The sequence below is a fragment of the Diadema antillarum genome, unplaced genomic scaffold (genome assembly GCF_040938485.1).
Source record: "Diadema antillarum isolate AM-2024a unplaced genomic scaffold, OU_Dant_1.0 seq00000687_RagTag, whole genome shotgun sequence".
Taxonomy (NCBI): domain Eukaryota; kingdom Metazoa; phylum Echinodermata; class Echinoidea; order Diadematoida; family Diadematidae; genus Diadema; species Diadema antillarum.
Window position 1 is genome coordinate 1,272,456 of NW_027271592.1, and position 27,858 is coordinate 1,300,313.

Here is a 27,858-nt window from a genome sequence, read left to right on the forward strand (position 1 = left end):
TGTTGGTCCAAGACCATGAGGTACTGATGAAGTGTGGGAGCGAGGGATGATTTTAAAAGTATTTTCCAAATAGTAATGGAATTTACCACAGTACTCGAGAACGCCAAAACACACGTGTAGTAAGGTTTGTGAGTGAGCGCTATTAAAAAATATACCACGCAAGATGTTCCTCTTTCCTATCAAAACGCCCCACCCATCATTCATCTCAAACCCCATCTCAGCAGCAAAAGGTTAGGTAGACCAGAAGAAAACGATGACCTCAGAAGTGGCATAGAGGAGTGTGACGTTTATTCATGGTAAATGGTATGGTAATAAACGAACATTCATTTACAGAATCATTCCCCTTTCTGGGCCCTGTTTCATAAAGCTGTTCGTAAAGTTACGAACGACTGGAGAACGACTGGTGATCAGTTCTGATGTGCTATACTTATCAGAATTTCCATAATTCAGCACAAGAACTGATCATCAGTCATTCTTAAGTCGTTCGTAACTTTACGAACAGCTTTATGAAACACTCCCTGGTGTACTTTCACTACGCATGCTCCCTCCCATCTCTCGCTATTATTACACTGAGCTGATAGAACAACAGCAAAAAGCCACAGAATGTTCAAATTCGATATATTTGTGCAAATATCAGTCAGATATTACCAGTGTCATCAGTACCGTGCTGTATATAAAGTTCAACCCGATTTGTTACATTCTTAGATTTATTCTGGGGTGGTAGTGGAACATCGAATCATTTGGAATACAACAAGTTTACTGAAGAGTGAAATGATTGAACTCATGAATCGTACCAATAAGTAAAGTTTGAAGATGGAGATTCAAAGTAAACTACGAATACGGCCTATCTCTTTTTCGTTACGACCTTGCCGATGGATTTTTTTTTTTCATGGCGTTGAGAACTTAAAACTAGCGAAAATACTTCACACTTTTGCCTCAGGAAACAATATTGTAAATCGTCATACGTTACCATGGTTACTATCACGAAATAGCAGCAGTATAGTATGGGTACATGAAATTATGTAAGCAAAGAGAAACAATCCTGTCCCAAAAACTTAGAATATCAACAACTTGGATAAAGCGAACTACCTTGGAATACCTCAACGGGGAGCCAAAAAGTATGTAGAAATAAAATAACAAATTATATTTGCCCCAAGATAAAACCGGAAGTACATTTCGCTCCTGTCTTAGATGAACTTTGCTCCTTTTCCCTTTTTACAACCATGCACTTATAGGTAAAAATAATGATTAAATACAACGCGATAACTGTGTGTTTTTCCTGTCATGTCTACGCCGATGGCAACAGGGGGAGTCCTTCGTTTCTTTTGCTCCATGGCCGTCAAGACGTTGATGGCAAGAAATATTTAACTAACAAGCAAAAATTTTCATCGAATCAGAAAAAAAAATTGTCGGAAGTAATGATATCTGCGAACTATCATGTGAAAATTATCTTAAGCAGAAGAAAATTTGGATGATAAGTCATTTTGTTTTCCCCCGCTACCCTGGCTGTGTCCCAGCACTCCTTCCCTGTCAACCACCGAGGTCGCAGACGATGATCAGCGTGTCGTTCCGCCCGTCGTCGTCGTCGTCCTGCTCGACGTCGCCATCTATTTGAATTCCTGGTGGACCTGGCGGGGTCTGCCGAAGTCGCCGCCGGCCTGTGAGGCGCCCTTGTTGGAACCCATCTGGAGACCGATCATGTGTTTGCCGGCATCGAGCTGGTCTTGGGTGAACTCTCGGACGTTCCCTTCCGACTGTTTGGGTCCGAGCATGGGGCCGTTGTAGTCGGGCTGTGATTGGGCCTGATGGTAGACACGTAGTTCGCACGTAGTTCAGGGCGATGTTGAAGGAAGAAAGGGGTGGGGGAGAAATGGGGAGGCAAAAAATGCAAGCAATTACTCATAAAGCTTTTTTACAGCAACGTGCTCCTCGTGATACAGGCGCTGACAGCATAGAACATCGGTAGTGGAGTGTACAGCTCGCAGGAGTCATTTTCATAGCAAAACAAAAACAAAAACAAATACGATATAAAACAAAACAAGCAAACAACTGGTAAAAATCTATCGCGTTATGGATGTTGAAACACGGTTGACAAAATAAATCTACCACATATTTAGCACTTGTATTGAGGACTTCATTGCAAAATCAATGTAGATTAAAACAGATAGGTAAAGTAATAGACATGGATTCTTCAAAATGTCTTCGCTCATGGCATTATTTCGTAATGTGTAAAAAGATGACGTCGTGTACTCACATAACGGGCAAGGGCAATGATACACTGGGTGAACTGCGGCAGGTTCTTGGTCTCGAAAAGGTCGTTGACTTGGAACACCTCCTGGTCCTTGAGCCCGAATGTCTTGCATCCTTGGATGAAGGACTCGAGGTTCGCCCTCTGACCCCGGTCACGTGAACGTGAGAAAAAAAAAGATAGAGAGAGAGAAAGAGAGAGAGAGAGAGAGAGAGAGAGAGATCGAGATCGCAAAAAAAAGAGAGAAGAGAATAGGAGGAGGAGAATAACAAGATTGCACGAATGAGCTTTACAACATGATGGTATGACAATCAGAGAATAACATTTAGCAACAAGAGAGTACTCTAGAAGGGTCCCCGAGTCATACAGCCCACGAGTTATACATTCCACGAGTCATACAGCACACGAGTTATACAGCCCACGAGTCATACAGCCCACGAGTTATACAGCCCACGAATCATACAGCCCACGAGCTATGCAGCGCATGAGTCATACAGCCCAAGGGTCATATAGCCCACGAGTCATACAACACATGAGTTATACAGCCCACGAGTCATGCAGCCCATGAGTTCGACACTAAGCAACAAGGCCCACGGGACCGACACATTAAGCCCCGTGTTGCAATGTCGAACTCATGGGCTGTACGACTCGTGGGCTGTATAACTCATGGATTTTTTTTTCCATGTCTAACTCATGGGCTGTATGACTCGTGGGTGTCGGTCTCGTGGGATGACCCCCTCGAGAAAGCCGTGTTTGTTATTACCTGATCGACAAACGGTCATATCAGAGCAGTTCGTTGCGATACACTGTATCTACTTCCGCCTCTGGAAATTCTAGTACTGAAGCGCACATATTCATTGTGAGGTAAATATAATTCTGTGGAAACATGTTATACCTTTTAGTTGACATATTCTTATTTCCTTCGCGCACAAAAACTAACCTGATTATTCTATCTGTTAGAAGTCTTTTTCTATCGATGACTTATACTGACTGCCCGCGACAACTATTCATGATCTAATGCTAAACAGGGATATATCGGTCTCAATATCGTCGGCTGAGACCAGAATGGCTTTATCACAATTTTCGGGGGTATTGAGTTATTGGTATCATATTGTAGACCTCGATGTAATCTACATTATGGTGTCAATTTTGAATTATTTCCGTTTTCAGTAAAATTTTAAACATTAAAACCACAAGGGGGTTCTTTACCATATATTTGGAACAATGCTTATAAGTTTATCCACTTTTGATTAAATGAATTTTTTGTTTCATGAAAATTGTTTGTTTCGGGTTTTTTTTTTTTTCTCAAATCTTAGAACGCGATAGCGCCCTTCTGGTTCTCAGCTGACGATTATGTCCTATGATTAGATTACGTGTGACGTTGTTGGTGTGAGTATACTAATAAAGCACAACAGTAGAGGACTCTTTGAGAAGCAAAGAGAGAGAGAGAGAGAGAGAGAGAGAGAGAGATAGAAAATTTTCAAATAATGATGGACAGATCAACATAGAAATATACGCAGAAAGACAGTGTGGAAAGGGAGAAAGGGGTGAAAGAGAAGTGCAACATGGTATTGTGATTCAAGTCGTTATTACAATTTTAACAGTAATGACAATGAAAATACTGTTCAAAAGTGAAGGTGTACAGAAAAAAAAGTTCAGTCTCCTCCTAATACCTGTTTGAATACTGCGGATGATGTCTCAATCTTCCTTACTGCTCCTTCGCAGAATTTGTTGACGAGTCTGAAGTGGAATAAATAGAGTCAAAACAAAAACGTTTCAAGGATATGGTCCAAATCAGAGTTTGATTAGTTGGACTGCATTTTAACTACTAAATTACTATATATTCCGTCCGATTCCGATGTTCCAGTGAGCAAAGGATGTACTGACCAGTGTATATCGAAGACGTCACAGTGGATATAAGAGACGTCATAATAAAAGGAGATTTTCGTCTTCTTATGGTCACGTTGAAATTTTTGCCTACCTATGACTACATAATGATTATTATGACGATCATGGATGAGGTGAATAATAATCAAAACGACCAGGAAGCATCGCCAGGCATGGCAGGAAGTACTTATTTTTGCGATTGGAAATCTGACAGGTGGACTTACACGTGTACTTGACACGTTTCCTTTTTTTTTTTCTTCTTTCTCCCGATCACTCCGGTCCTTCGGGACACGTCCCAAAGGAACCTTGCCCTTACAAAGCCATGATGCACAAGCATAATTGTTTTCGGACACTAACCACTAGATATCCTGTACCCTTACAGTTTTATGGCAACCAGCCTTCTAACGGAAAGTCGCCAGTAGAAGCCAATTGTAAATGCGATTGTAAATCGGCGAATGCTCGGTCATCAGCAAACGAATCAAGCACACCTTTTTCATTTTCGAAGAACAATTTTTATCTCACTTCTTCTGAAATGGGTGACGGCAAACATGGATGCATGAATGACCGTATTTCGTATTTGTGAAGAGTGACAGACTTGGATGTAATGAAATGACAGCTGTTTTGATCACGATTCGGTGAAAGGTATGAATGTGCGATATACAGCACTTCGTTTGAATGTTGCATGTGTCTTTCTCTTAAACAAATTGCAAACAGAAAATGATTTTTATGTATACTAACATGCAGCTTAGGAAGGCTTCATAAATGAATAAAACGTTGACTTTTCAAACGCCACGACAATCTCTTTACCTTCTGGTATTTCCACCTCAAACATTTCTCCAAAAGAATCAAATTGCAAGTTGAATAGAACCTGATAAAATAATCATGCAAACCCCGTTTTGAGAATAAAGAAAATGAAGTGGACTTACAGCTGCTGAGATAATTCTGATTCTATATATCGAGAAAAATAACTAAAGAGAAACAGACCACGAAGGGCAACCGATGAAAGAGATGAAAAAGAAGAGGGCAGTCACAACGATGGACATCTGGGTCATGCTTCGCAGAGACGATGTAGATGAAGAAGTGAAAGGGGCGTGGCTTGATCCGTATAGGCGTGGTCCGCGGCGGACGTCTCGTTGTCCTGTTTATAAGACGGGGCCCAGGGGAGGGACTTCGAACGGCGTGCCGTCACGGGGGCGTGTCGGATGAGTGGTAGTATGAATACTTTTCCCATGACATGAGATGAATGACGTGTACTCTGAACCTGCGTGACCTTACCAACATTCATGCCATCCATGTATTCATATGAAACGCCAAGTTCCCGTGAGAAATACTGCAAAAATGTCTTTCATAACAGCAATAACTATTACTCAGATCTCGTGAATGGTCTTTGTGTTTAATGCGATAGATGAATGACTTTGCTCATGTTAAAATGACTTGAGATAGGCCTATACAACAGACGTCAGCCATTCATTTTGAATCTCCCGGAGAGTTTAAATGTGTGACATGATTTCAATGGTAATGTGATGTATGTTTGAAGATGGGTGACATTACTGACAGGCAGCAATTTCCTTGACGAACGGATATCCCTACTCCCCTCCTCTCTCTTTCTCTATCTTTCTTTCTCTCTCTCTCTCCCTCTGTCTGTACCTTGTGAGGAGTCACATAAAAGTGAATCTACGGCAAATATGCTATACAGTGCGCTCCCGTTATAACGATCCCGGTTATAACGAAATTCTGGTTTCAACGAACTAAAAATGCAGGCCACATCATATAATCCGTGCTTTGTTTTTTAGTGTTTTTGTTTGGTTATAACGAAATTTCGATATAATGAAAGAAAACTGTCGGTCCCGAGGACTTCGTTACAATGGGGGTCCACTGTAATTTGTGACGTAAAAAGAAAATACTTGCATGACTGGAAAATTGATCGCATGATGAGACATGACTGCGCTTATGGCCGGTGACTAATGAAAATCTAAAAAAAAAAAAGATGTCAGAATTGCCATTGGTGTTTTTTTTTTCTAACAGACAAATCAGAGTGTTACAGGCAATGTAATAACATGCAAATGATGTTCACCAGTCTGACGATTCTTTGATATTGCTGCTAGTGCAATCACACGCCATGCCGGTGATTCATTTTATAAGAACAGCAACAGCACCAAAAAAAAAATCAATTTGCTGAGACCGACAATTCAGATAATCTTTCAGAGCAGGCTAAATTTGTTGTGGTGGTGATCAAGTCAACGCCGTGGACAGCGTACAGAGTGGGCGCATGAAAAGGACGTGTCTTTTCCATCTCCGTCGCGCAATTTGCAATAGGTGTTATAGCTTGCGAGTGTGTTCTGCCTATTTTTCTTTGTGAGAATACACAACTTCTTCTCTCTCAGTACCATTCTCATTTCCACACGATATATACATGTAGTTACTTTCGCAGAGTTGCTGTCAAAGTACCAATGTCAAAACTACGTGCTGCCATGAATGTAACCAATACACGTGTATTTCAATAGGTGAATGTGAGAGAGCGTGTGAATTGAATTGAATTGAATTGAATTGATTGAATTGTGTATATGTGAGTGTGACAGATACTGCAAGAGAAAACGATGTGATTTTAGTAAGACATTAAACGAGATGGCTCAATTTTAAAGACATGAGATTATTATACATCGATTGTATTAGATACATCAAACTCTACTGACTGAGTCGTAAACTTAAGATTCTTGAGAAGAAGCAATCAAACATACAAAGGTTTTGAAAAGCTATCAAGGTATTTATGAACATACATGTACATTGTATTACACATGTCCGTTTCCGAACACCATTTATTTTGGGAAAAGTGTGTATTGTGATAAGCTAATCATTCGTTTGTATTTACTTATTTTGAAGCATTTCAAGATCAGTTTCAAGCACATTATTTGTTTATATTCCAGTAGCTTCTTTTTACACAATATCAGAGATATTGATTGCTGTAGGAATAATGTATCTCCAGTATACCGCATATTTGTCAAACCTGTAGTACGTCGAGAATTTCACCCGGCAAGTTTGTAAAAAAAGTAAAAAGTGTAATTCTGAGTTTCCCCTATAAAGTTAACTGCAGGTGCGTGTGTGCGTTTGAGCTTGTGTGTATGTGCTTGGGCGTGTGGTATGTTTATCATTATTTCCTTTGTTTGACTGTTTGACACGAAATACGTCACAAAGAAGGGCATACACTGCTTGATTTTGAGCTAAACACTTTATTCGCTTCTGCGCTATACTGCTAGAAACTCACATAAAACTCGACATAGCCCGGTAGCACAAGGGAAGATTAAAAAGTAGTACTTTCAGGATCGGAAGACCATGTCAAATGGGGGGTAGAGATCATTCTAGAGTGAAAACGGATAGTCGACACAATCCTTTCTCTGTTTTTTTTTTTTCTTCTTCTTCTTCTTCAGAACGTGCCCAGCAGGAAAGGAAAGAAAAATACCTTTACAAATATACATGCAAGTATATAAAATTATGAACAATGGAAATATTGCAAATTATAATTGTACATAATTTTTTCTACCTCATAGCTTCCCTACATTCCTTTAACGGCAGTGTCAACCAAGCCTAGCCACAGACGCAACAAAAAATAATACACCATTCATGTGCGTATTCAGTCCCCCTTTTTTCAGAGTGTTGAATGTGCAACGAATGCAAATTGATTGTAATAACATAAAGCGCATTTTATGATACATTATGTTCAGCATAATGGATTAAAATTTATACTCTCTGAATATTATGTTTACTTGCTTTATCGCTGTATCACTGCCCCTTAAATCCCGCAAAGATCACAATAAGTTGCAGAGAAATGTAATATGCACATAAACATCCGAATCTAACGCAGTACAATATCAAAACATAGAATTTTTGAACGAAAGAGCTACACTACGGTGATTGAGATAAACATTGTTCAACCGATACTACACCTGCTTACAGACGTCTAAATTAACTCGTAAAAGTAGGTGGAAAATTTTTTTATCCATATATTACAATTCTTAGCATGTCTTCAAAACCATTGAACGATAATCATTTCAAACCATCAGATATTGAGAAGCGTTTAAAGTATAACTGTATGTAACAATGTAAGCAGAATGCCTTTTTATAGCTTTGACTGTTTTACAAACGATATGAGCGTATGAAGGCAATGAAATGATGGTAAATATAAACTTCTGAAAGGATAGTATATCAGGCTATTGGTGAAATTCGTTCCCCCTCATTGGTTTTTCGTTCTTCTCCCTCTTTTTCTTCCCCTATCTCTCCTTTATACATTCTTGCGATTACAGACGATGACGGACGAGTCGAGGTGTGCGTCGTCGACGTCGTCGTCTATTTGAATTCCTGGTGGACCTGGCGGGGTCTGCCGAAGTCGCCGCCGGCCTGTGAGGCGCCCTTGTTGGAACCCATCTGGAGACCGATCATGTGTTTGCCGGCATCGAGCTGGTCTTGGGTGAACTCTCGGACGTTCTCTTCCGACTGTTTGGGTCCGAGCATGGGGCCGTTGTAGCCGGGCTGTGATTGGGCCTGTCATGAACACACACATACATACCATAGGATGACGCAATCTTGGACAAATTTTTCTCGAAATAATCAAAGACATCTCCCAAAAATCTGTAAAGTAACTAAATATTCTTTCGAAGAAATTTCTGCCTCAACTTTGAGGAACTCAGGGGAGATCTTTGAAAGATCGGTAAAAGAAAGAAACCTTAGAGAGAATCCTGAAATACTGCAACGAAGAACGATGTGAAATCGATTGGACATTGTGCCCAGCACGGGAGGTTGTCAAAAGGTCCTACGAGATATTGGCGGGCTTTTTAAGGTCCTCCAATGACCGCTCAAGATGTACCCTGAGCATTTTCCCCAGAAACCCTTTTTTTTGGGGGGGGGGGGGGTCTCGGAGACTGCTGGGAGATCCCTTTAATTTTTGGTTGTTCAATAATCACGTACTGGTTTTCGTCCTGTGGAAAGGGACCGTAAGCAATTAGCATCTATGCCTTCACTCATTAACAACTCAGGTCTCTATATCTGGGACCATCGACATAATCTTTGGAGAGTTTCCTTTTGTATCAGTGTTGCTGAAAAAAAAAATTGAGACAGCGACGTGACTTCTTAAGGTCCAGAAGAGTTTATTTGTCCTTATTTGTGCCTCACTCTTTCGTGTGCAGACATAAACTCGGCACAAATTGTTCGTTTTTTTGCATTAAAGTGTAAAGTGTAATGTGTAACGTGTAATGTGTGAAGTGTAATGTGTACTCACATAGCGGGCAAGGGCGATGATACACTGGGTGAACTGTGGCAGGTTCTTGCCTTCGAAGAGGTCGTTGACTTGGAATACTTCCTGGTCCTTGAGGCCGAAGATCTTACACCCGTTGATGAAAGCTTCTAAGTTTGCTCTCTGTTGTTTATTGAGAAGAGGTGGGGTCAGGTTGAGAAGACAGAAATTGGATAGATTAGAAAACCTTGAGTACATAAGCAAGAAGTTGCCAAACAAATTTTGCTGTAAACTACGCGATAAACATAATCACTAGTTGAAAAATCGTTTTTTGTATCCTATCCAACATTGGCAACATGGAGCCCATAAGAACTCATTTATGTATTGGTTCTTATTTTCTATATATTTAGTTACTTATTTTTTTCCTTTATTAGATTTGACTCATTATGAAATTGTGCCATACTGAGGAAAAAACTGTGAGTAGAATCATTCATCCTACATAGTGATATTTAAGTCAGGAAGCCGTTCAAAATTGCAGAACGGTAAATACATTTTGCGCGTTTGTAAAGAAATAAACCTTTCCCTAATTTAATTTTGCCGAAAGAGCTCAGGACAGAAAATATCTGCTTGATGATTTTGTTTCATTGTTATCATAGCATCTGAGTATAATAGAAATGTTGACATCATTTCCTATGTCTATTAATCAATCAAATTCATCCCAGTGTAACAATAATTTTAGATGAACCGAGGAAAAAACAGCCGTACGGTCTTGGTTTAAAGTTATTCAAACATAATGTCGAAAATGTTTTGCAAGATTTATAACTTCTTTAGAAAAGCGTGTCAGTTGAAACGGTGTTTTCCTGGTCAATTTTAATAAAAGCATCTACGGCTACAAGATTTAGAAATATTCCTAAATTCCTTATCAAGATTTTCCCCTCGAACTCGAAGGGAAAATCACGAGACCGACCGAAAAGCCACGAGGCCGACACCCACGAGTCATACGGCCCTCGAGTTCGACATTGAAAAAAAAGTCCACGAGTCATACAGCCCATGAGCTCGACACTAGGCAAATACGGACCATGGGTTGAGACACTAGGCAGACAAGGCCAACGAGTCCGACACTAAGCGAACAAGGCATACGAGTTCGACACTAAGCAAAAAAAAAAGGCCCACTATTATAGACCGACACATAGTTGGTCTCGTGGGTCTCTTTTGCCTAGTGTCGAACTAGTCGACCTTGTTTGCCTACTGTCGGACTCATGGGTCTCATTTGCCTAGTGTCGAGCTCATGGGCTGTATGACTCTTAGACTTTTTTTTTTTTTTGCAATGTCGTTGAACTCGTGGGCCTTATGACTCTTTGGTGTCGGTCTCGCGGGATGACCCCCGAATATTTAATGCGATTTGATCGCTTTGAGTTTTTCGTCTAAGAAGAAAAAGAAGTCTGGAGATTATTTGTGTTCAGATCATTTGGAAACTTGTGAACCCATAAGACTATCACCTAATTGAATATGCAAATGCCGTTGTGATCATCATCACTGTTTTGTGAAAGCAATGTAAAATCCTGAAATCTGAAACATTCTAAATTTGGTAACATTTCATAATTCTGAAGAATCGTTAATCCGAAATAAAATAAGTTTCGTTATTCCGAAGGTTTGTCAATCCCAAAACGAAAAAAAAAAAAATCGTAATTTCGAAGATTCGTTAGTACGCACCTTCTATTCGAGTTAACGAACCTTCGGTGTAACGCATCTTCGGAATAACACCACAAATGGTCGGATTAACGAACATCTACGAAAAGGGAACTTGTGTACTTAGGAATAACAAACTATATGTAATTTCTGGATAAACAAACTTCCGGAATAAGGAACATGACGCCTAACTTTTAGGTCCCGTTCGATGAACCCTTCACCGTTTCGTTTGTCTGATCTTACTCTATTTATTAAGATTCGATATTTTAGTAACAGGAAGTCAGGTGCATGCGGGGAGTCAGGGTCAAAGGGCAACGTTAGGCCAACAGTATGGCACGCTTTCACTTTTTTTTTTTGGGGGGGGGGATGACACAAAGGAGAAGTGATTTGATAGAGAAACATGCTATAACTAAACTAAAACGTACTTCCTAATGCTATACAGAAGTTGCAGGAACACGGAAGAATCGAAAGGTCTGATCGCAAAAAGACTTAACTCCACTCCTGTTAAGTTGAGAGATTTGGAATTTAAAGCTGCCGGAAAGCGAAGAAAATCATAAGAGTAGGCCTATAGGCACCTATGGGATATATTTTATCATAACTTCAAAAATATCCCTTGTTATATGTTACAAGTGAGGTATCACTGGAAAGGTCTTTCTTTGCTCTACGTGATAATAAAATTATTTCAAAATGTTTAAAAATGGTGCTTTTTAGCCCATTTTTGCGATCAAACTTTTCATTTATTACAGGTGACGAAAAAAAAGGTCCGTTCGTAAATGTTAACTGTCTTACCTGCTTGAATACAGCACTGGAGGCCTCGCACTTTTTCACAGCTCCAGGGGAGAATGTGTTAACGAGTCTAAATAAAGACATACAGATGTACGCGTGTATGCATAGTGTGTGTACGGGTCAACACTATATAGGGCAGAGGGGTAGGTTTGAGGTTGAGTACAGCTAACATGTCTCGAGTTTTCTCGATGACGGGGGAGGGTGCAGGAGCGTGGTTGCGGGACTAGGGGTAAAGCTTTCTGGTCATAAATAGATTCCGCGCCTTCCTTTTTTTGTTGCTCAAATAAATCTCTTTTCTTAGTATGTAGCTACTTTGCACGTAAGAGGTATGTTAGGTGTTGTGTAACTCTATACGTGTTTCTTCAACACTGTAGATTAAAATCTCTTAGACTGCGCATATTTCAATGCATCATTATAGAAAACTCATTGTCATTTGGCCCACAAATTGTGTTTTTTCTTTTTCTCATAATGGGAGTGGCATTAATCCGTAGTAATTTGATAATGGCAAGGCCTTTTTACCCCTCAGATTATTTTTTATTGAAAAACAATTTGATATTACAACTGTAAAATAGATGTCGCATCTAGCAACCGATCCTTTGAAAGTACCTTGCGGCTCGTGTTTATTTGTGTAAATTAAAAATGGAATTAGATAATAATTGATGGAATACTTTTCTTTGATTACACATAGGGCCTAATGATGCAATCGACTAAATAGTTATATGTGAATTCTTTTGTAAAGTTGTAAAGTCGCTTTGAAGAAGAATTATCCCTTTGATAGTGTTTTGTCAAAGAAAGCACAATAGTAGTGGTAATGTATATGATTATTTAGGAAAGGCTGAGTCTATTTCTAACGGAAAACTTATAACATCCATGCAAGGACATTGTTGTTATCATTTTCATGATTATTATCACTAATTTTTATTATCAAATCACCCAATGATAAACAACGGACAATTAAGAATACACAGGAAATGTGACAACAGGGTAAACACGACGCAAGATAAAAAAAAATGGTACAAATGAATACAAAAGAGGGGGGTAAAAACACGTGGGCTAGGACTCACTTAAGTTGAGTCATGACTATTGTCCCGAAGTTTGTGACAACATTAGATTTCACTAATGAAATTGTTGGCAATGTAATCATCAAAATTCTAAGGAGCAAAAGATAAAAATAGACTGATATTCATAATATTCAAGAAGTAAAGGACTGTTTACCGGCACGACACGTTTTGCGCGGTGTTTCAAATGTGTGTTATTTCATGCATACTGTGTAAAGGAAGGACCCGGTCAGCACGTTATGGGTAGCAGAGCCTGTTCCGGGGCGTTAGTGCGGTTATACGAACAATATTATTCTATGGGTTGCCGAAGTGGACAAAGCGACACACAGACAATATTATTACAGCAAAAGCAGTCTACGCGTGGACTTTCACGGCTACTCTACGGTCTACGCACGCTGATTCTGCTTGAGTACGTCACGCTGTTATACACTGAGCATGCATTGTGTCAATAACACTTACCCTTGCAAATGGATTTTTTGTGGCATTCTCGATTTTCGTCACTGCACCAGGTTTAAATTTGTTTACTAACCTGTGAAAAATAATTAAACGATCGATGCATGCCAACATATCAAAAGAGACATTGTGAACAACAAACACACGAAAGAACCATTAAAAATGATTTAAAAAAAAACCAAGAGCATAGAAAAGACGAGCATTATCTTGTTGGAAACCAATTCATCTCACAATCTCAAGAAGCGCAGAAGTGTAGAAGAAAAATGACAAACATGCCAGGACTTTTCCTCATACTTTAAAAGTGAAAGTCTATTGTAAAGAATAATTAATACGTATGATTCGTCAATGCATCAATTATCTCAATTCATATGCAAAAACAAAAACAAAAATGGAATAATAATTGCTTCTTTCATGATCACGAATTGTCATGTCTTCATCTCTAGTGACTTCTCACTTTCTCCATATTTAGGATAAACCAGCCTCACCTCAACGTCAATTGAAGTAGATCTTGCAAAAGGCAGGAAATGTTTCCATGATAATTTCGTGAAATCATAATTTCGGAAATAACCTTATGCTGTTATTTCTTTGAGCGGTTGAAGAAAAAAACAACAAACAAACAGGTGATTAAACCTCAATTTTAACATGTTACTTTATGTTACACACGAGGCAAGATCAAAATCAAGCGTGCATACATTCTGCGTGCTTCAAACTGTTGTTAGTGTCACGAAGACCGTAACGAGAAATTCCATGATAGTGAGGATGAAAAAAACAACAGCAAACGATCAAATCAGTGTTTGCATTTCGAAACGCAGGTTACAATAAGTATGAGATGGAAATAAACATTTAGGCACATTTGGCTCTCCATAGGATTTTCTGTCACTATCGTGGTGAATTCACTGCAATCGTGAAAATTTGATCGATCAAATCGTGTGGCGAACACACGAATACAGGTTTGTCAATCTGTAACCTTGAACCTTGACGGATGTCATTTTGGTGAAAATGCATTTAAGGACATTATATGATAGGAAAACAACTCTCATATTTGTTGGTATGGATTAATGACTTACAGTTTATAAGTGCATGAATACTCGTGAATGCTTTATGATGGTGGAATATGAAATTTCGGTACACCGAGAAACACGAGAATCACAGACAAACCTTGTAAATAAATAATTATGATACATTTGAAACGATCTTGATAAGTAGACATCCGCCATAATTGCATTGTTCCATACACTATTATCGTATCTGTTATATTCAACTTGAAGACTTCGGACTTTGTTCACTGCAAAGACTTACTTGCACAGAATGACACCGTTCTTCAGATCGTCGTATGCGTTTACTTTTTCACCAGTGTGGAATTCGATGAACTCGCAGCACTGCTTTTCTAGTTCCGGGTCACGCTTGCTCTCGATCTGTCGGGGGAGGTCAAAGAAAGAAAAGAACACCAATACAGTCAAAAGTCGTGATACAGGAAAAGGATTATCAATAAAGCGAATATTGATTTCGTGAGTATTACCATTCCGATGACCGTTGCTGTCTCTACCATCATCTCTCAGGCGGAATACCTTTCAACTGATACATATCATGACACTTTAAAATTGAGAAAACATCTGCAATGTGAGCAGAAAGTTACTCAATGTTGTTGCTGGCTTTTTTTTTAATAGAGGGTGTCGAAAGTTGTACAAGTAAGGGGGAGAAGGTGTGATTACTTCCTTCATTATGATTTCTATAATAGTTTTGTTTTCTTACTTGAAGGGGGCATAGTCTGTCGTTTTGTCGAGTCCCTAGAATCATTTGTTTATTATGTTTTATCTGTTGTAACTAATCTCATGTGTTATCTACTCGTGTATTCATTTGCCTATTTATTTGTTTTGCATGAGTTTATTCTAAGCTATGATAGAGATCAATCATTTGAATTAACTGAAATAAATCACACTGAATTGCAGATGACGGCCTACATCTAAGTTATACCCAATTACTGACTTTCATTTCTCATCTGCTTTACACCCTTTTCACTTGTATTTCCAATACGATGACAATTTTGAATCGATGAACCGCTGCAGTCGTTCAAACCACATGATTCTGCCACATGCCAGTGTGCGATATCGAAACTACACTGACAGGGACTATAATGGTGCTGAGAGTATGGCAAATCAAGACTTTTAACCACGTTAGAAACATCAACGGCTTGTGCTGTAACCTATGGCGGCACCAGGGTGCTCGCCAGCAATTATGTCCTGTGTGGCTTTCCATAGATTTGTGGTTGGCCGCAGTTTTGCCTGGCAACCAAAAAGAATAGCAGGGAGTTCTCTTTGGTGGAAACTGACTAACCAGTCCTGGTGGAGGGCGTCATATTTGGGCATTTTAGATCTCCAAAGAAGATGTTGTTTGGGGTTGGGTGGGGAGAGGGAAGAGTTAAAGGATAGGAGGAAAGGATTGTCAGGCCCTTACATCCATGAAAAATCAGACTACAATGGAGATGATTGCTACTCTCCCCCCCCCCCCCCCCCCCCCGGTCCCTTTCCTTCTCCCTGCACCTTCCAGAGTCGAATTCAGGTCATGAAGAGGCCTCCGGTGGAATTGAGATTGAAAATATGGTGACATAATCGATGTTCGTTCGTTTTTATTTCTTTAGGAGAACAAGTGCTGTATCCACAGTCAACGTTTTCTCCCACAATATTGAGGGGAAAAACTCCCATTTTCCCTTTTTCATGTTGATTTGACACTCGGCCCACAAACGGATGAATTTAAGCTCCCTATTACGATTTACAAAAAAAAAAAATGCGTTTTCGGCAAATTACGGAAGCATAACGAGTCAAAATCGTGCCTTTTTATGTCTATTCTGCTTATCTCTTTATCACAATCCAATCGCATCAAATCTGTTCCATTCTCCTCATTTCTTTGTAGCTCTTTTCATTTGTTTTTCTTTTATCATAAACGCTGTCTCTTCTTACTCCTGTGACCGAGACTTCCGTCAACCGAACGCACCACATGGAAACATGCGGGGTGACGTTCACTACGACTGCCAACTGATTAGCCCTGCCCGTGTGGGCTCGACATGTTATGGCTGGCGGAGATTTCGACGGACTTCTAAAAATGGCAGTCGACGTCGGGGCAAACCGCGTGCTTGGCATTCCTGAGGCATTCGGGGTCATGGATGTCCTCTCGGGGGGTGGGGTGGGGTGGGGTGGGGTGAGGGTGGGGTGAGGGGCAAACAACGCGCAGAGTGGATGACAAGAGAATTGGAAAAGGAGGAGGAGGAGGAGGTTGGAATGGGGAAGATGGTTTTCCATGCCTCCTCCAGAGAGAAGATGGTTTTCCATGCCTCCTCTAGAGAGGAAATTCTAGTGGAGGCAGTTGAGGGATGAGGGGGGATGGTGAGATACCAGTAGGGGGTGGGATGCGGAAAGACTGGTGAGGGCGAAAGGGAAGGGTACTGTATACTCCTCAGCTTAACCTGTTGCCCGCCAGATATTATAATCATTCAGGGCATGCTCGTCACAAACACTCCTACAAACACTTTTCCAGATGTGTCAGTCTGCGTCTCCATTCCTATGGCAATGTTTACTTTTATGTCTAGGTCACGCTGGTCCACAAAAAAGTGTCTTAAAAAGAAAGGAAAAAGAAAAAAACCCAGAGGGTCATGTACAATACCTCGGACGACGGCATGTAAAAAAAAAAATGATTAAAGTAAGGCATAGCTTCTTTGGAAGTCAAACAAACTCTGCTGCATTTAGACGTGACTATTGACAAATAAAAAGGTCTTTGTTCAGCTATGTTATTAGATGCTGATGTGGTATGGCGACAGTATCAAAACAGTAGAAACAATTTCCGTTGACTTGATCTTCAGTATTCCATTCAGTGTGTCATGTCATGATTCCTTGAACCTATCAACACCTGCGTATTTTTACTGCAGAGATCACCATACATGTCGCCAAAAGACTGGCACCCCTGAATCTCTCTGCATATGTAGAAACGGAATAGATGTGGAACTGGTTGACTTCTAGACATCTGCACAAAATCAAAAAGAGATTCACCCCAAAATCGCCAATTTAGAGCGGCGAGGAACTTCAGTTTTTAAAATGTGCATGCAGCCAGTTAAAGATCCATCATATGTTTAGCACAAAAAGAGAACATTCCCTGTTGATGCGTATTTCAGCTGATACAGCTGTAATAATCCCTATACACTCTGCGCAATGCAGGCTATTGAATCATATCCAGTGTTTGAATCGCTATCATCTTTACCTTTCATGATTCCCAAGTATTGATGTGGTACGAGAATAACGAGCTTATCATCGCACCAGGTCTTGATCATTGATATAGACCGGTAACCAGGAGGTCACGAACTCTTAGCACCTCATGAGTAGTCGGGATAAGATGTCTAAATATCCTTCGGCAGTTCACAGCATGACGTCACAGATTTCGCGAGTGCGCGCTGCTTGCTGCGTGCTGATACAACACCGGAGCTATACAGGACGCGCGATTTTACTCGCTTGCGCGCACATTCCGACGGCAGTTCTATCAGCATTACGTGTATGTGTGTGCGTGGTGCGGGGGGGGGGGGGGTGAAGTCTACGTGATGAAGATTGGGGTAATGGACTAATGTGCTACAAAAGCTAAGTTTATCATACTGATTCATTAACATTTTTATTTACAATGATAAATTGACAACTCCATAACGTGACGTCATTGGTAATGAATGGGGCCTGTACCTTGGGTGTTTGTGGGCTGGACACCTTGATGACAGCACAATGGCACCCCGTACATACACGTTGAACACTGAACGACGTATCTTATTAAAAGTATATGACTGTTTACTTATTGCTTGTTGCTTTGGTCGGTACTTGAAGATCTAATGTCACATATTGTGTAACAAATCAGACATTAATTTTCGGATTCCAGTCTTATCCCATCTGAAAACCCAAACGATAGTATGTAGACCCTATAATGTGTGTTTTTATGCAGAACTTAATTTCACACTGCAATCAGATGGGGAAAAAAGATCATTCAACCCCCTTCCCCACTTTTAAAGCAGACATATCATAAAAGCAGAGAGAGAAGGAGAAAAATTTAGAGGGACAAAATGTGAGAAATAAGATGTGTAAAAGTTCTCCTCAGGTTATTTAATCAAAACAACTATAACGGCATACCATTTGTTTTCTTTTTATGTGCAGTATTAGAATATGATTGATGACTGCCAATTTATCAAGTGCTTTTAGCAGAAAATACTCGTTGACTTGGCGACGTGATTAAAACCATAATTTGTCGGCGTTCTGCCGGACGTAATTTTTATCATGACGAGGAAAATGAGTTTGTCGCCATAGTTCATCTGTCCGTTTGTTGTTCCGTTATTTTTCTACCTCATCCCGAGGAAGGAAATCCGGGCCACGCGAGGAATGTCCCTCCCCCTCCATCCCCTCCCTGGCCTCCCCCTCCCATTCCTAATCTGAGGCATTCCCTATCACTGATGTGCTCATGGCAGTATTCAAAACAGGGAATTGGAATTTGGAAGGGACCTCTGGGTTAACCAAGACAAGCTTGGTCCCATTTTTCGGCGTTGTGCAGTCCCCAACTAATGCACGCTCTGCCACAAAAACAGGATCGGGGTATGGTGGTATAATTATACCCTCGCAACGCGTGTTAAAATTTGTCGATTTGTTTCTTTTTTCTGAAGGCGTCGACCACAGCTATTTGAAAAATCACGTGCATAATTCTTTAATATGTAATCATTATACGTGTATAACTTGTTTTTTTTTGTAGTACGGTCATGTAATGAGTTAACTATTATTGATCCCATTTCTACACTTAAAAGCTAATTTTTGTTGAATCATATATCTACATATGTTGGTTTAGATTATAAAAAAGAGGAACATTCTTTCTTATCTCAAGTTCTTTTTTCTGTGTATCTGTCTTTTGGGTCAAACGTCTCTACTGCGATTTAAAAACAAAATTCTTTCAGTGATCTAGGACTTAGTGCAGATAATCACATTCAATTCAATTCAATTCAAGTGAATTCAATGTAGGTCGTGGACTGCATGTTTTTGTACTCAAGACAAGATTTAGATATATAGTGAAAGCATGGACCCCCCCCCCCCCCTCCAACAAAAAAGAGGCGTAAAAAGGGGTGCTGACGATTGTAGAGGAGGGTATACTTGTACTTAAAAAAACCCATGCTGTCCTGAATTCTTTTAGCGTCATCTCTCGTCTTACCTTTCTAAGTTCAACTGACGGTTTTATGTTTACTGAGAACAGATATGACTCGTTTGAGGTATGCAGAAAATGTCTTTTCATTTTCCTTTTTCCCCTTCACTACCTTCTTGCCCGTGAAACTGAAAGTTGCTTCTTTGAGACGTAAGAATTACCCCCGGAATTACCAGACGATCGTCAAGCCATGGCCTATCCTCGCGCACCCGTATAAGGAGATAGAGAACCAGTCGTCTGCCGTAAAATATTTGCGACTTGGTGCATCACAGTTTGCTCCGCTTTCTTTCATTCTTTCCTTGAACTTTCCCTCTTATAAATCTTCTTTTCTTATCCGTCTGTTTCTCTGTGAAGAAATTATGCCTCCGCAAACGACGAAGTACTGAAATGTGCAGCTAGTTAGTAGTATAGATGTTAATAGTTATAGATAAATGAAGAGAACAAAGCCATAAACAAACAGCAGAAGTTTAAGACTACTTCATTAGTACAGGCTTTGACACATCTACTCCAAGAATGCCCATTTCCGGGGTTTGGTATGATTCTTTATCAATTAGAGTTTTTTTTTTCCTTTTTCGTAAAATAGTAATTTTGTAAGAGTTTCATTGAGATTATAAATCCTTTTGAGAATAATTGTTCAAAAGCCTCTCAACTGTTACAGTTGCAACTGTTTCTTAAAAGGACTACACATTAATTTTTAGAAGATTGAAGTTACACCAATTGGCCTTTTTCTTCTCAAAATCTTCTTTTTGAACATCCCAGGCTCTTGTAAACATATGGGAAGAATTCAAGGAAATCCATCCGATCTTTCTTTGACGTAAGAGTGACGTGCAGTAAAATTCATTGTTGCCAATTTAATGATAAGAAGATGACACTTTCTGCAGGAAAAAAAAAAATCCCCCAGACTGACTCGAGGGGTCAAAATAGGTCAGTCACGTATTCAGATTTCAGTGACGTTCTCATCTCATTCAGAGTGGTGAAGAAACACATCCTTCATACGGATGTTGATTTACATCACCAACATCCCCTTCCCCTCCTTCTAATGCCATGTACGTCCATTAATATGCATCAATCAAATAACATCAATGCAGTCACGGTCAAATGTTGACATCAATGCTTGAGGTCAGACTAACAAACGTCCATAGAGAAGGAACAACCTTGTATAGTGTTTCCTTTACTTGACTGAAGTAGTTTTGTAATCATGAGGTGTTAGTAAGCAAAAGAGTATCAGGGTTAAATGTGTAAGTATTTTCCAAAACTAGTACACAGTTTCAGGTCAGTTGAACTGAACTGAACTGAACACAAATATCGCTCAAATTAATCCAGTTAAGACTCCTGTCATCCCTCTTTTCCTCACGTTCAATGACATCCAATTTGCACTGCGTTATTCTATTTTTGTACAACCACAATTCGATACTTGTCGTCGAACGCACTTTTTCGCGAAAATAATTCATGCAGGATTCCGTAGACGACAGACCTACGGGTATAAATTGGCATGCTAAGGGAAGAAATGACGTGATGTATTAAGTAAACGTTTGTTGTGCGCATTGCCAACATCGGAATATACAAACATATCCCAAAAGCAGGTCTCTAGCTTGAGATATACTCCAGTCGACTTTCCAGAGAATGACGGTCTTCATAAAAGTACATGGCTTCAGCAATCCCAAGACCAAGACCCACGCTGTGCCATGCATAATCATAATATACATGTATCGTATATTGTTACGCAAATTGAGAGAGGGGGAGGGGTAGAGATAGACAGATATACCGCAGATAATACATTCATGATCATAATACATGACAGCTAACTACATAGAACAAATATATACCAGATGACCTCACCTTCATCATTCGATACCTCATGTCTCCATAGGCCGGTCCCTTGTTCGCTTCGCCCATGTTTGATAATATAAATGTGGGTCTAGGTCTCCGTTCAAATAAAATCCAAATAGGTATAACCAAGAAGATAGTAGAGCCGTCCCTTTGTGTCTAAAAGAGGAGCACTTTGAAAATATTCTGGCGAATCTTAACGAAAAAGAGATATCTGCATCAACGACGGATAAATGTGACCTGTCTAGTTCACACGTACAGCTCAGTCAACTTCGGAGGAGTACTTAGGATATTGGACCAGCGACAGAAGTTATGCCCCGAAAAAATTCGTCTCGACAAGTGAGCCCGTGACGTTAGCGAGAGTTCGAGATTCTGGGTCGGATTGGATCAAATTCTTCCCTCGGCGGTTGGTCAGAAGGAGGTGTAAGAGGGAGCGAAGGCAAATGGGGGAAAATGAAGTCGATGTCTCGACGGCGGTGAGGAGTTGGTGCAAAATGTCGACTAGGGGTGGGAATTCCTCTGTTTTATATACTCCGAGTTACCCGCCTCACGGAGCCGATATTGGAGGGGCGAGATTGTGGTGGTAGATTACTTGGTCAGGCAGGGTGCGTTGTCCATTATGCCATTTCATACTCTAACCCCTTGATTAATCTGATGAGCTTTCCAGTTGGGATGTTCTCTTTCCCTCTTTTCTCTCACCCTCCCTGGCATCCCCCTCCTCCTCCCCTCTTATAATTCGGACATTTATATGAATTCAAGGTCAGTCAATGTCAGGTAGACGAAGCATTCTTTGGAGGAGGGGGGAGGGGCAGCAAAGGATCCGAAGACCCCCTCAGTGCATCTGAACAGACTTTAAATCACGGATGCGTCCGGAAGGAATGTCTTCTAAACGGCAATTATGTCACAATATCAACAGGGGATCTTTTCTCTGCAGCCATTCACCGAATGCTTAGAATAACGAGCATTGTTTGTGATCACTGTTTTCTCAAAACAAATTTGTTTCTCTCTCATATATGATTTATATACCTCTTTGGTTGCAATGTGAAGAACGACTTACTTCAGACTCCCTACATTTTTTCCCCATCTTCTTAGTGACATTATCCATGTTTAAACTAATACCTTTCTCTCCAAGTGTACTAATTGGTTCATTTAGGTTTTGTTGGGAAATGTCTCCTTTTTTCCCTTACCTTTCTCATTCTACTTCTGCTTCTTACTCTACTTCTTTTCTTCTTCAAATTCTTCTTCTCCGTTTTATTCAACCTTTCCTTCTCCTCCTCCTCCTCCCCTCCTCCTCCTTCTTCTCCTCCTCCTTTTTTTCTTCTTCTACATCTCGTTCTTTTTCTCTTCCTCATTCTCCTCATTCTTCTACTTTTTTCTTTTTCCTTCTCCTACACCTCCACCTCCTCCTTTTCCTTTTTTTCCTTCTCCTTCTCCTTCTTCTTCTTCTTCCTCTCCTTCTCCTCCTCCTCCGTTTTCTTCTCCTTCTTTCTCTTCTTCTTTCTCGGCAGGAATCTACACGCATTAACTTTCGTCATTGCCGTTTTTCTACAAGTTATAAAATACTAAGTTGCTGGAATTAATGAAGAAATTTTACAAAAGCGTCATGATTGCAATTGATATGGGGAGATGGAACTAAAAAAAGACCTCAACGAACAGAAAAATACATAATTTACGTCTTTCAGCCTCATCATCATATCTATACAGCATACTTTCAAGTAGGCCTACTTAGTAGAGCAGGTAATCATACAAAATGTAATTTCGAGGTATGAGATCAAAATGCTCCTTGTATAGTCATTCTCCCCCCCCCCCCCCCCCCCTTTGTGGGTCAATGAGGTATTACGATATGAAATTATATACTTTTGGACACTGAAATTACAAGGGGAATCTAAGGAAGATATGAGTCATCCATCGAATTCTAAAGTATACAGATACTGACACGAAGTGGATCACATTTCATTTCGGGCTGCTTTTTTTCCATAGTAAAATATAGGTTTCGAGTATAATCATTAACCTCATTGTTACACTCCTCACTCTCCGTGCCGATATGCGCGAAATTTCAGGGGTGAAAAGAACAGCTGCGAAGAGAACAAAGGCTGACTTTAATTGTAACCTCATACCATTGACCTAGGGTAGCAACTACGTAGGAAAAGCAGCGATCTCGAGTAAGTTAGATCCCCGAGGAACAAGGGCATGGCCCTGTTTAGAAATTCTTACGTTTCATCGCGCCCCGCTGCGTCGTGAGCGATCATTTTGTCGAACGAACGCCAGTTCGTACTTACGTTTGTTTGCCAACTTTATTATTCAATTTTTTTTTTTTACGAATGGCCTGTGATTGCTAACTCTGCGTCGGTTGGTTTTCATGTTCTCACACAAACGGGGTTTCAGGTTGCTCTTGAGGTACCACGAAAATAGGCGGCAGTTTAAATTTTTGTTTTGTTTTGTTATATGTATGTTTATGTTTACATGTGTGTGAATATTCTTTTAATCAGTTCCAAGTTGTCTAACACTGCCTCATACTTTGATTAATTTTTGTTTGTAATGTAGTTCGAAAAATTGAAAATATTTGTAAGCAACCGATCAATAAAGGACGCACCAGAGCGGGTTTAACCCGCTCTGGGACGCACTATAGAAAAAAAAAAACGAAATGTCGCTCCATATCCTAGAGCATAATGTTTTGTTTATCTATAGCGTTATTGCCAGTGTGGGACAGATTCATTAAAATAAATTGTCTTTTTGTTTTAGTTTTAATGCCTCTATATAGATTACCCCGACGAGCGCGAATAGATGAACCTATACAAGTTATGAATTTTGTATAACTTGTTGACAGTGTTGACCTATCAGGACCGATACGGTGGGCTTTGGAGAGAAAAAACCCCCCACAAAATTCCATCTATAGCATTACTCTAATGTCCAACAAGAGAACTGTCGTAAGAATCACCCTACCCCTCTATCTTCTTATACTGGAAACGAAATTTTTCGTTGTTAATATACAGTAACACTGAACGTGCGGATATTTAATGAGCAAGATGTGGTTGTTCTGCGCTTAACACCCATACTCCTCATGGAATATGGGGACGCGCATGCGCAGTAAGCTTGAGATAGTTTCGTTGGCGTCGCCGCCGTGGGGACCAGCCAATTTACGGCTTGGCTTCCACGAGGGAAAACGAGGAATCAATCTCTGCACATACCGATGTCACTGTGCATTTACATCCAAAAACAGCTGATGTAGGAGTCGGTCAACGAATCCGAAGACGATATTAGAGAGTTAGAGAGAAGGGGAGGGGGGGGGGGGACGCATGTTGACATTGTCAAATTAACAATATAAGAGCCTAGATGAAAAACGTCGGCCGTGATTGGCGTGAGTCGTATTGATGCAGATGATAATTAATAGCGAATGTAAACATTAGCTTTCTTCCTTCCGTCAAAGAAAGGTAAATAGATAGATAAAGAGATAGATTGGAGAAATAAGGATAAAGGTTTCTTAATACTTTTTTTTTGTCTTACGGGTGTTTTTACTTTCAGTATTTTTCAGATGTTGAGAAAAGTCGCTACGACGGAGGTGTAAGTGAGAAAATGAAATATTAGGGAACAACATAACGTGTACCAGGGACAGAATTACCAACTGGTAGTCTTTTTCCCCATGTATACCATGTGGCATATACGCATGCTTACACACACACACACACACACACACACACACACGTACACGCAAATAAATCAAGATGCGCGAACTAAACTTTAATGAATCGAATGTTTTCGATTTGTCAAAAGCCCTCAGTAAACATGACGTTACCGAGATAACAAAATGTTTACAGAAGCTAAAATGAATTGATGCAACACTATGGAATCAAATTACAATACAAAGGAATATCTACACAGCCTTGGTATAGGCATGGAGCTATCGTTTGTAGCTCCATGGTATAGGCAACCCCCCTCATATTTTGACGTCAGAAGTACGGCGTGGCTGTTAAAAATAAATGATCAAATTAATCGCATTCCATCTGGCAAAACAACTCGAAGTCAGTTCGGTTGTGTTGGCGCTATGACATAGTTTGACAACTCCGCACCAACCGCCCTATCTCCCCCTCCCTCCCCCTCTCACTGTCAGTCTCTATTTCTGGGTATCTCTAGCTCTCTGTCTATATCCCTATCCTTGTAAACTTTCAGCGAAAGGTAGATGGCGCTGTCGACAACAATGGCTGGGCTGGGTGTGTCCTTCCCGCGTCCTTCCCTGCCTGCCTCCATCTATCGCTGTGCATTCTGGGAGAAGTAACCGAAACCAGGAGAATGCGTATGGAATGCTTGGAGCGGAGGGGGAGGGTGGAGGTGGTGGTGGGGGGGGGGGGGGGGGGGGACTCCTTTCTTCCTTTGGCATCTGTTGCGCCACAACATGGGCAGAGAGTCAACGTCACCATCCTCCAACCATGTTAGCAATTATGGTAAGTTATGCGACGGTGTCACTGCCACGAGCGTGTTCGCTTTCAGGCCAAACATACCAAACATCTTTTCCGAAAGCTCAACGGCAGCACCCCGACTGGAGGCTATTATAGAGATGAGTGAAACAATGTCTGCTGCCACCAAGGCCGGAAGTTCATTAAAGGGGTGCAAAGGAAATACCCCGTTCCTACTGTGCCATGAATTTTCAGAGTTTCGCATTGATCAAATCAAACTACAAACGTTTGCGATTATGTAAGATAAACTTTTGCAGCATCTATATCATCTATAGTACATGACAATCTAATAAAAACAAACAAACAAACAAACAAACAAACAAACAAACTAAGCTTAAAGTCAGGAGGGGTGGGGGTAGTAGTCCCGTGACGTGTTGATTGGGTGCGGTTACGTCCAGAGTTATAAACGTCATGTCAAGTGATTAACTTACAATGTAGAATGCCTGTTGCTTTGAAACACATCTACAGAGTAGACACCTTCCTCTTCTGTTTCTTTATTTTTTATTTTTTACGTTTTGCTTTTTGTTTCTCTAACCAAGGAAGAAAATGTGATAAGGAATGGGCCAGTAATCACAAAGTCAGCTGAATATTCAAGTCTTGCCTTTTATCACAATAAACTTTATTGTGTGATGCGAGGGTTTGGGTATCTGTGCTTTGGCGTCGTGCACACAGTAGAAGAATGAAAAGTTATTGAGTTTCGATATCCAGACAGAACTATTCAAAATCATTTTGTGTCTATCTGAGAAATAGCAAAATACGTACTTTGCCCTTACCGAGACGAAAAGAAAAAATAAAACCATAAATGATTAAATCAAAGGGGGTTAGAATTGTCGAAATGGGAGCCATGTGCCATCGATTAAACCTTTGAGGAAAGAAGTCGAAGCAGCGTAAAAGGGTGACGTTTAGTCGCCTGGTCCCAAAGATTGGAAAAAAAAAAAAATCGGCTTTAGAGGCAAGATCGCGAGTCAAGTTTAAGGTGTCATGTGGTTATCGCGAAAGCAGAGGTGGCCTATCACGTGATGCGAAAAAAACAAAACAAAACAAAACAAAATGTGACTCGCGAGATCGCTCATGGTGAAGTCCGCGTGTAATTTGCATACCGCCCCCTCCCATTCTTCTCCCGGTGAGTGCGAAAAGGCCACTAAGATGGCCATAGTATAGTATATATCACTCTAATTAGTCCTGACCAATTAACGGTTTGTGCTTTGCCTTGCTTTGCTTAGCTTTGCTTTGAGGTGGCGTCACCGAGCCTTACCTTCATCGCCGTCTTGCGGGCATCGCCCATAGGTGCCGCCTGGAAAGCCATTGTGGAAAGCTTCGTTTAATTCCTGAACGAGCTGTGGAAATGGAAGTGTTGTGGGCAGGAGCACCAGCAAGGCGTGTATGGTTCCGATCAGCGACCGCGACAGAACTGACTCGCTTGATCACCAGGAAAAGACCGCCTCAAAACGCAAACAAGAGCCGGATGGGTGACAATATTTAAAGATTGTCTTTCGGGTGTGCGAACAAGACCTAGAGGGTGTAGATAGGGGATTAGGATAGACAGTTGGTGTGCGCTTGTGTCCGTTGCTAGGAAGCGGCGCGACGTGATTGGATGGTTAAGGATGAGCCTTTGTCGAAGAGCGCGCGCGCGGAGCGCAAGAAATCTTCGTTGATAGGTAAGAAGGGCGCAAAGAGGACGGGGCGGGTCACGATTTTTGCGGGCGAGAGGATATCCGTGTAGGATATCTTATATCCTTGCAAGGAATTTCGACGTCTCGGAATGCAAAGACCTTTTAAGGGGCTACCAGAAGGCAATGAGATGGTGAAGCGATCAGTAAGGAGGAAGGGGGGGGGGGGGATGGACGAAGGGTAAGCGGGCATTTGGAGCTAAATTTAGAACCAAAGGATGGCTGTTTAGCTCTTTCTCCTTTCTATGGTCCCCTAATAAAAACGTAGAGTCTAAGAGCAGTCTACAACGTCTGAATGTTCTGAGCAGCAATCGCTCATCGCAATGGCATCTCGCTCTGGGCGCGGAACGTGGGCCTGCCT

General features: G+C 40.7%; 1 protein-coding gene across 2 annotated transcripts; it reads right to left on the reverse strand.

Moving 5' to 3' along the window:
• Positions 1-493: 493 nt before the first annotated feature.
• LOC139737248 (myophilin-like) lies at positions 494-27,325 on the reverse strand. 2 transcript variants are annotated; one of them, XM_071647925.1, is made up of 5 exons: positions 27,083-27,325; positions 14,645-14,760; positions 3,922-3,988; positions 2,255-2,392; positions 494-1,802 (listed from the first exon to the last, which is right to left on the reverse strand). In XM_071647925.1, the coding sequence occupies exons 1-5, from the start codon at positions 27,131-27,133 to the stop codon at positions 1,608-1,610; spliced, it is 567 nt and encodes a 188-aa protein (XP_071504026.1). In that variant the 5' UTR covers positions 27,134-27,325; the 3' UTR covers positions 494-1,607. The 2 variants fall into 2 exon arrangements, with proteins under 2 accessions (XP_071504026.1, XP_071504025.1); XM_071647924.1 differs by lacking the exons at positions 494-1,802; positions 2,255-2,392; positions 3,922-3,988 and adding exons at positions 7,340-8,671; positions 9,405-9,542; positions 11,838-11,904 and having other exon boundaries at positions 27,083-27,296.
• Positions 27,326-27,858: the final 533 nt, after the last annotated feature.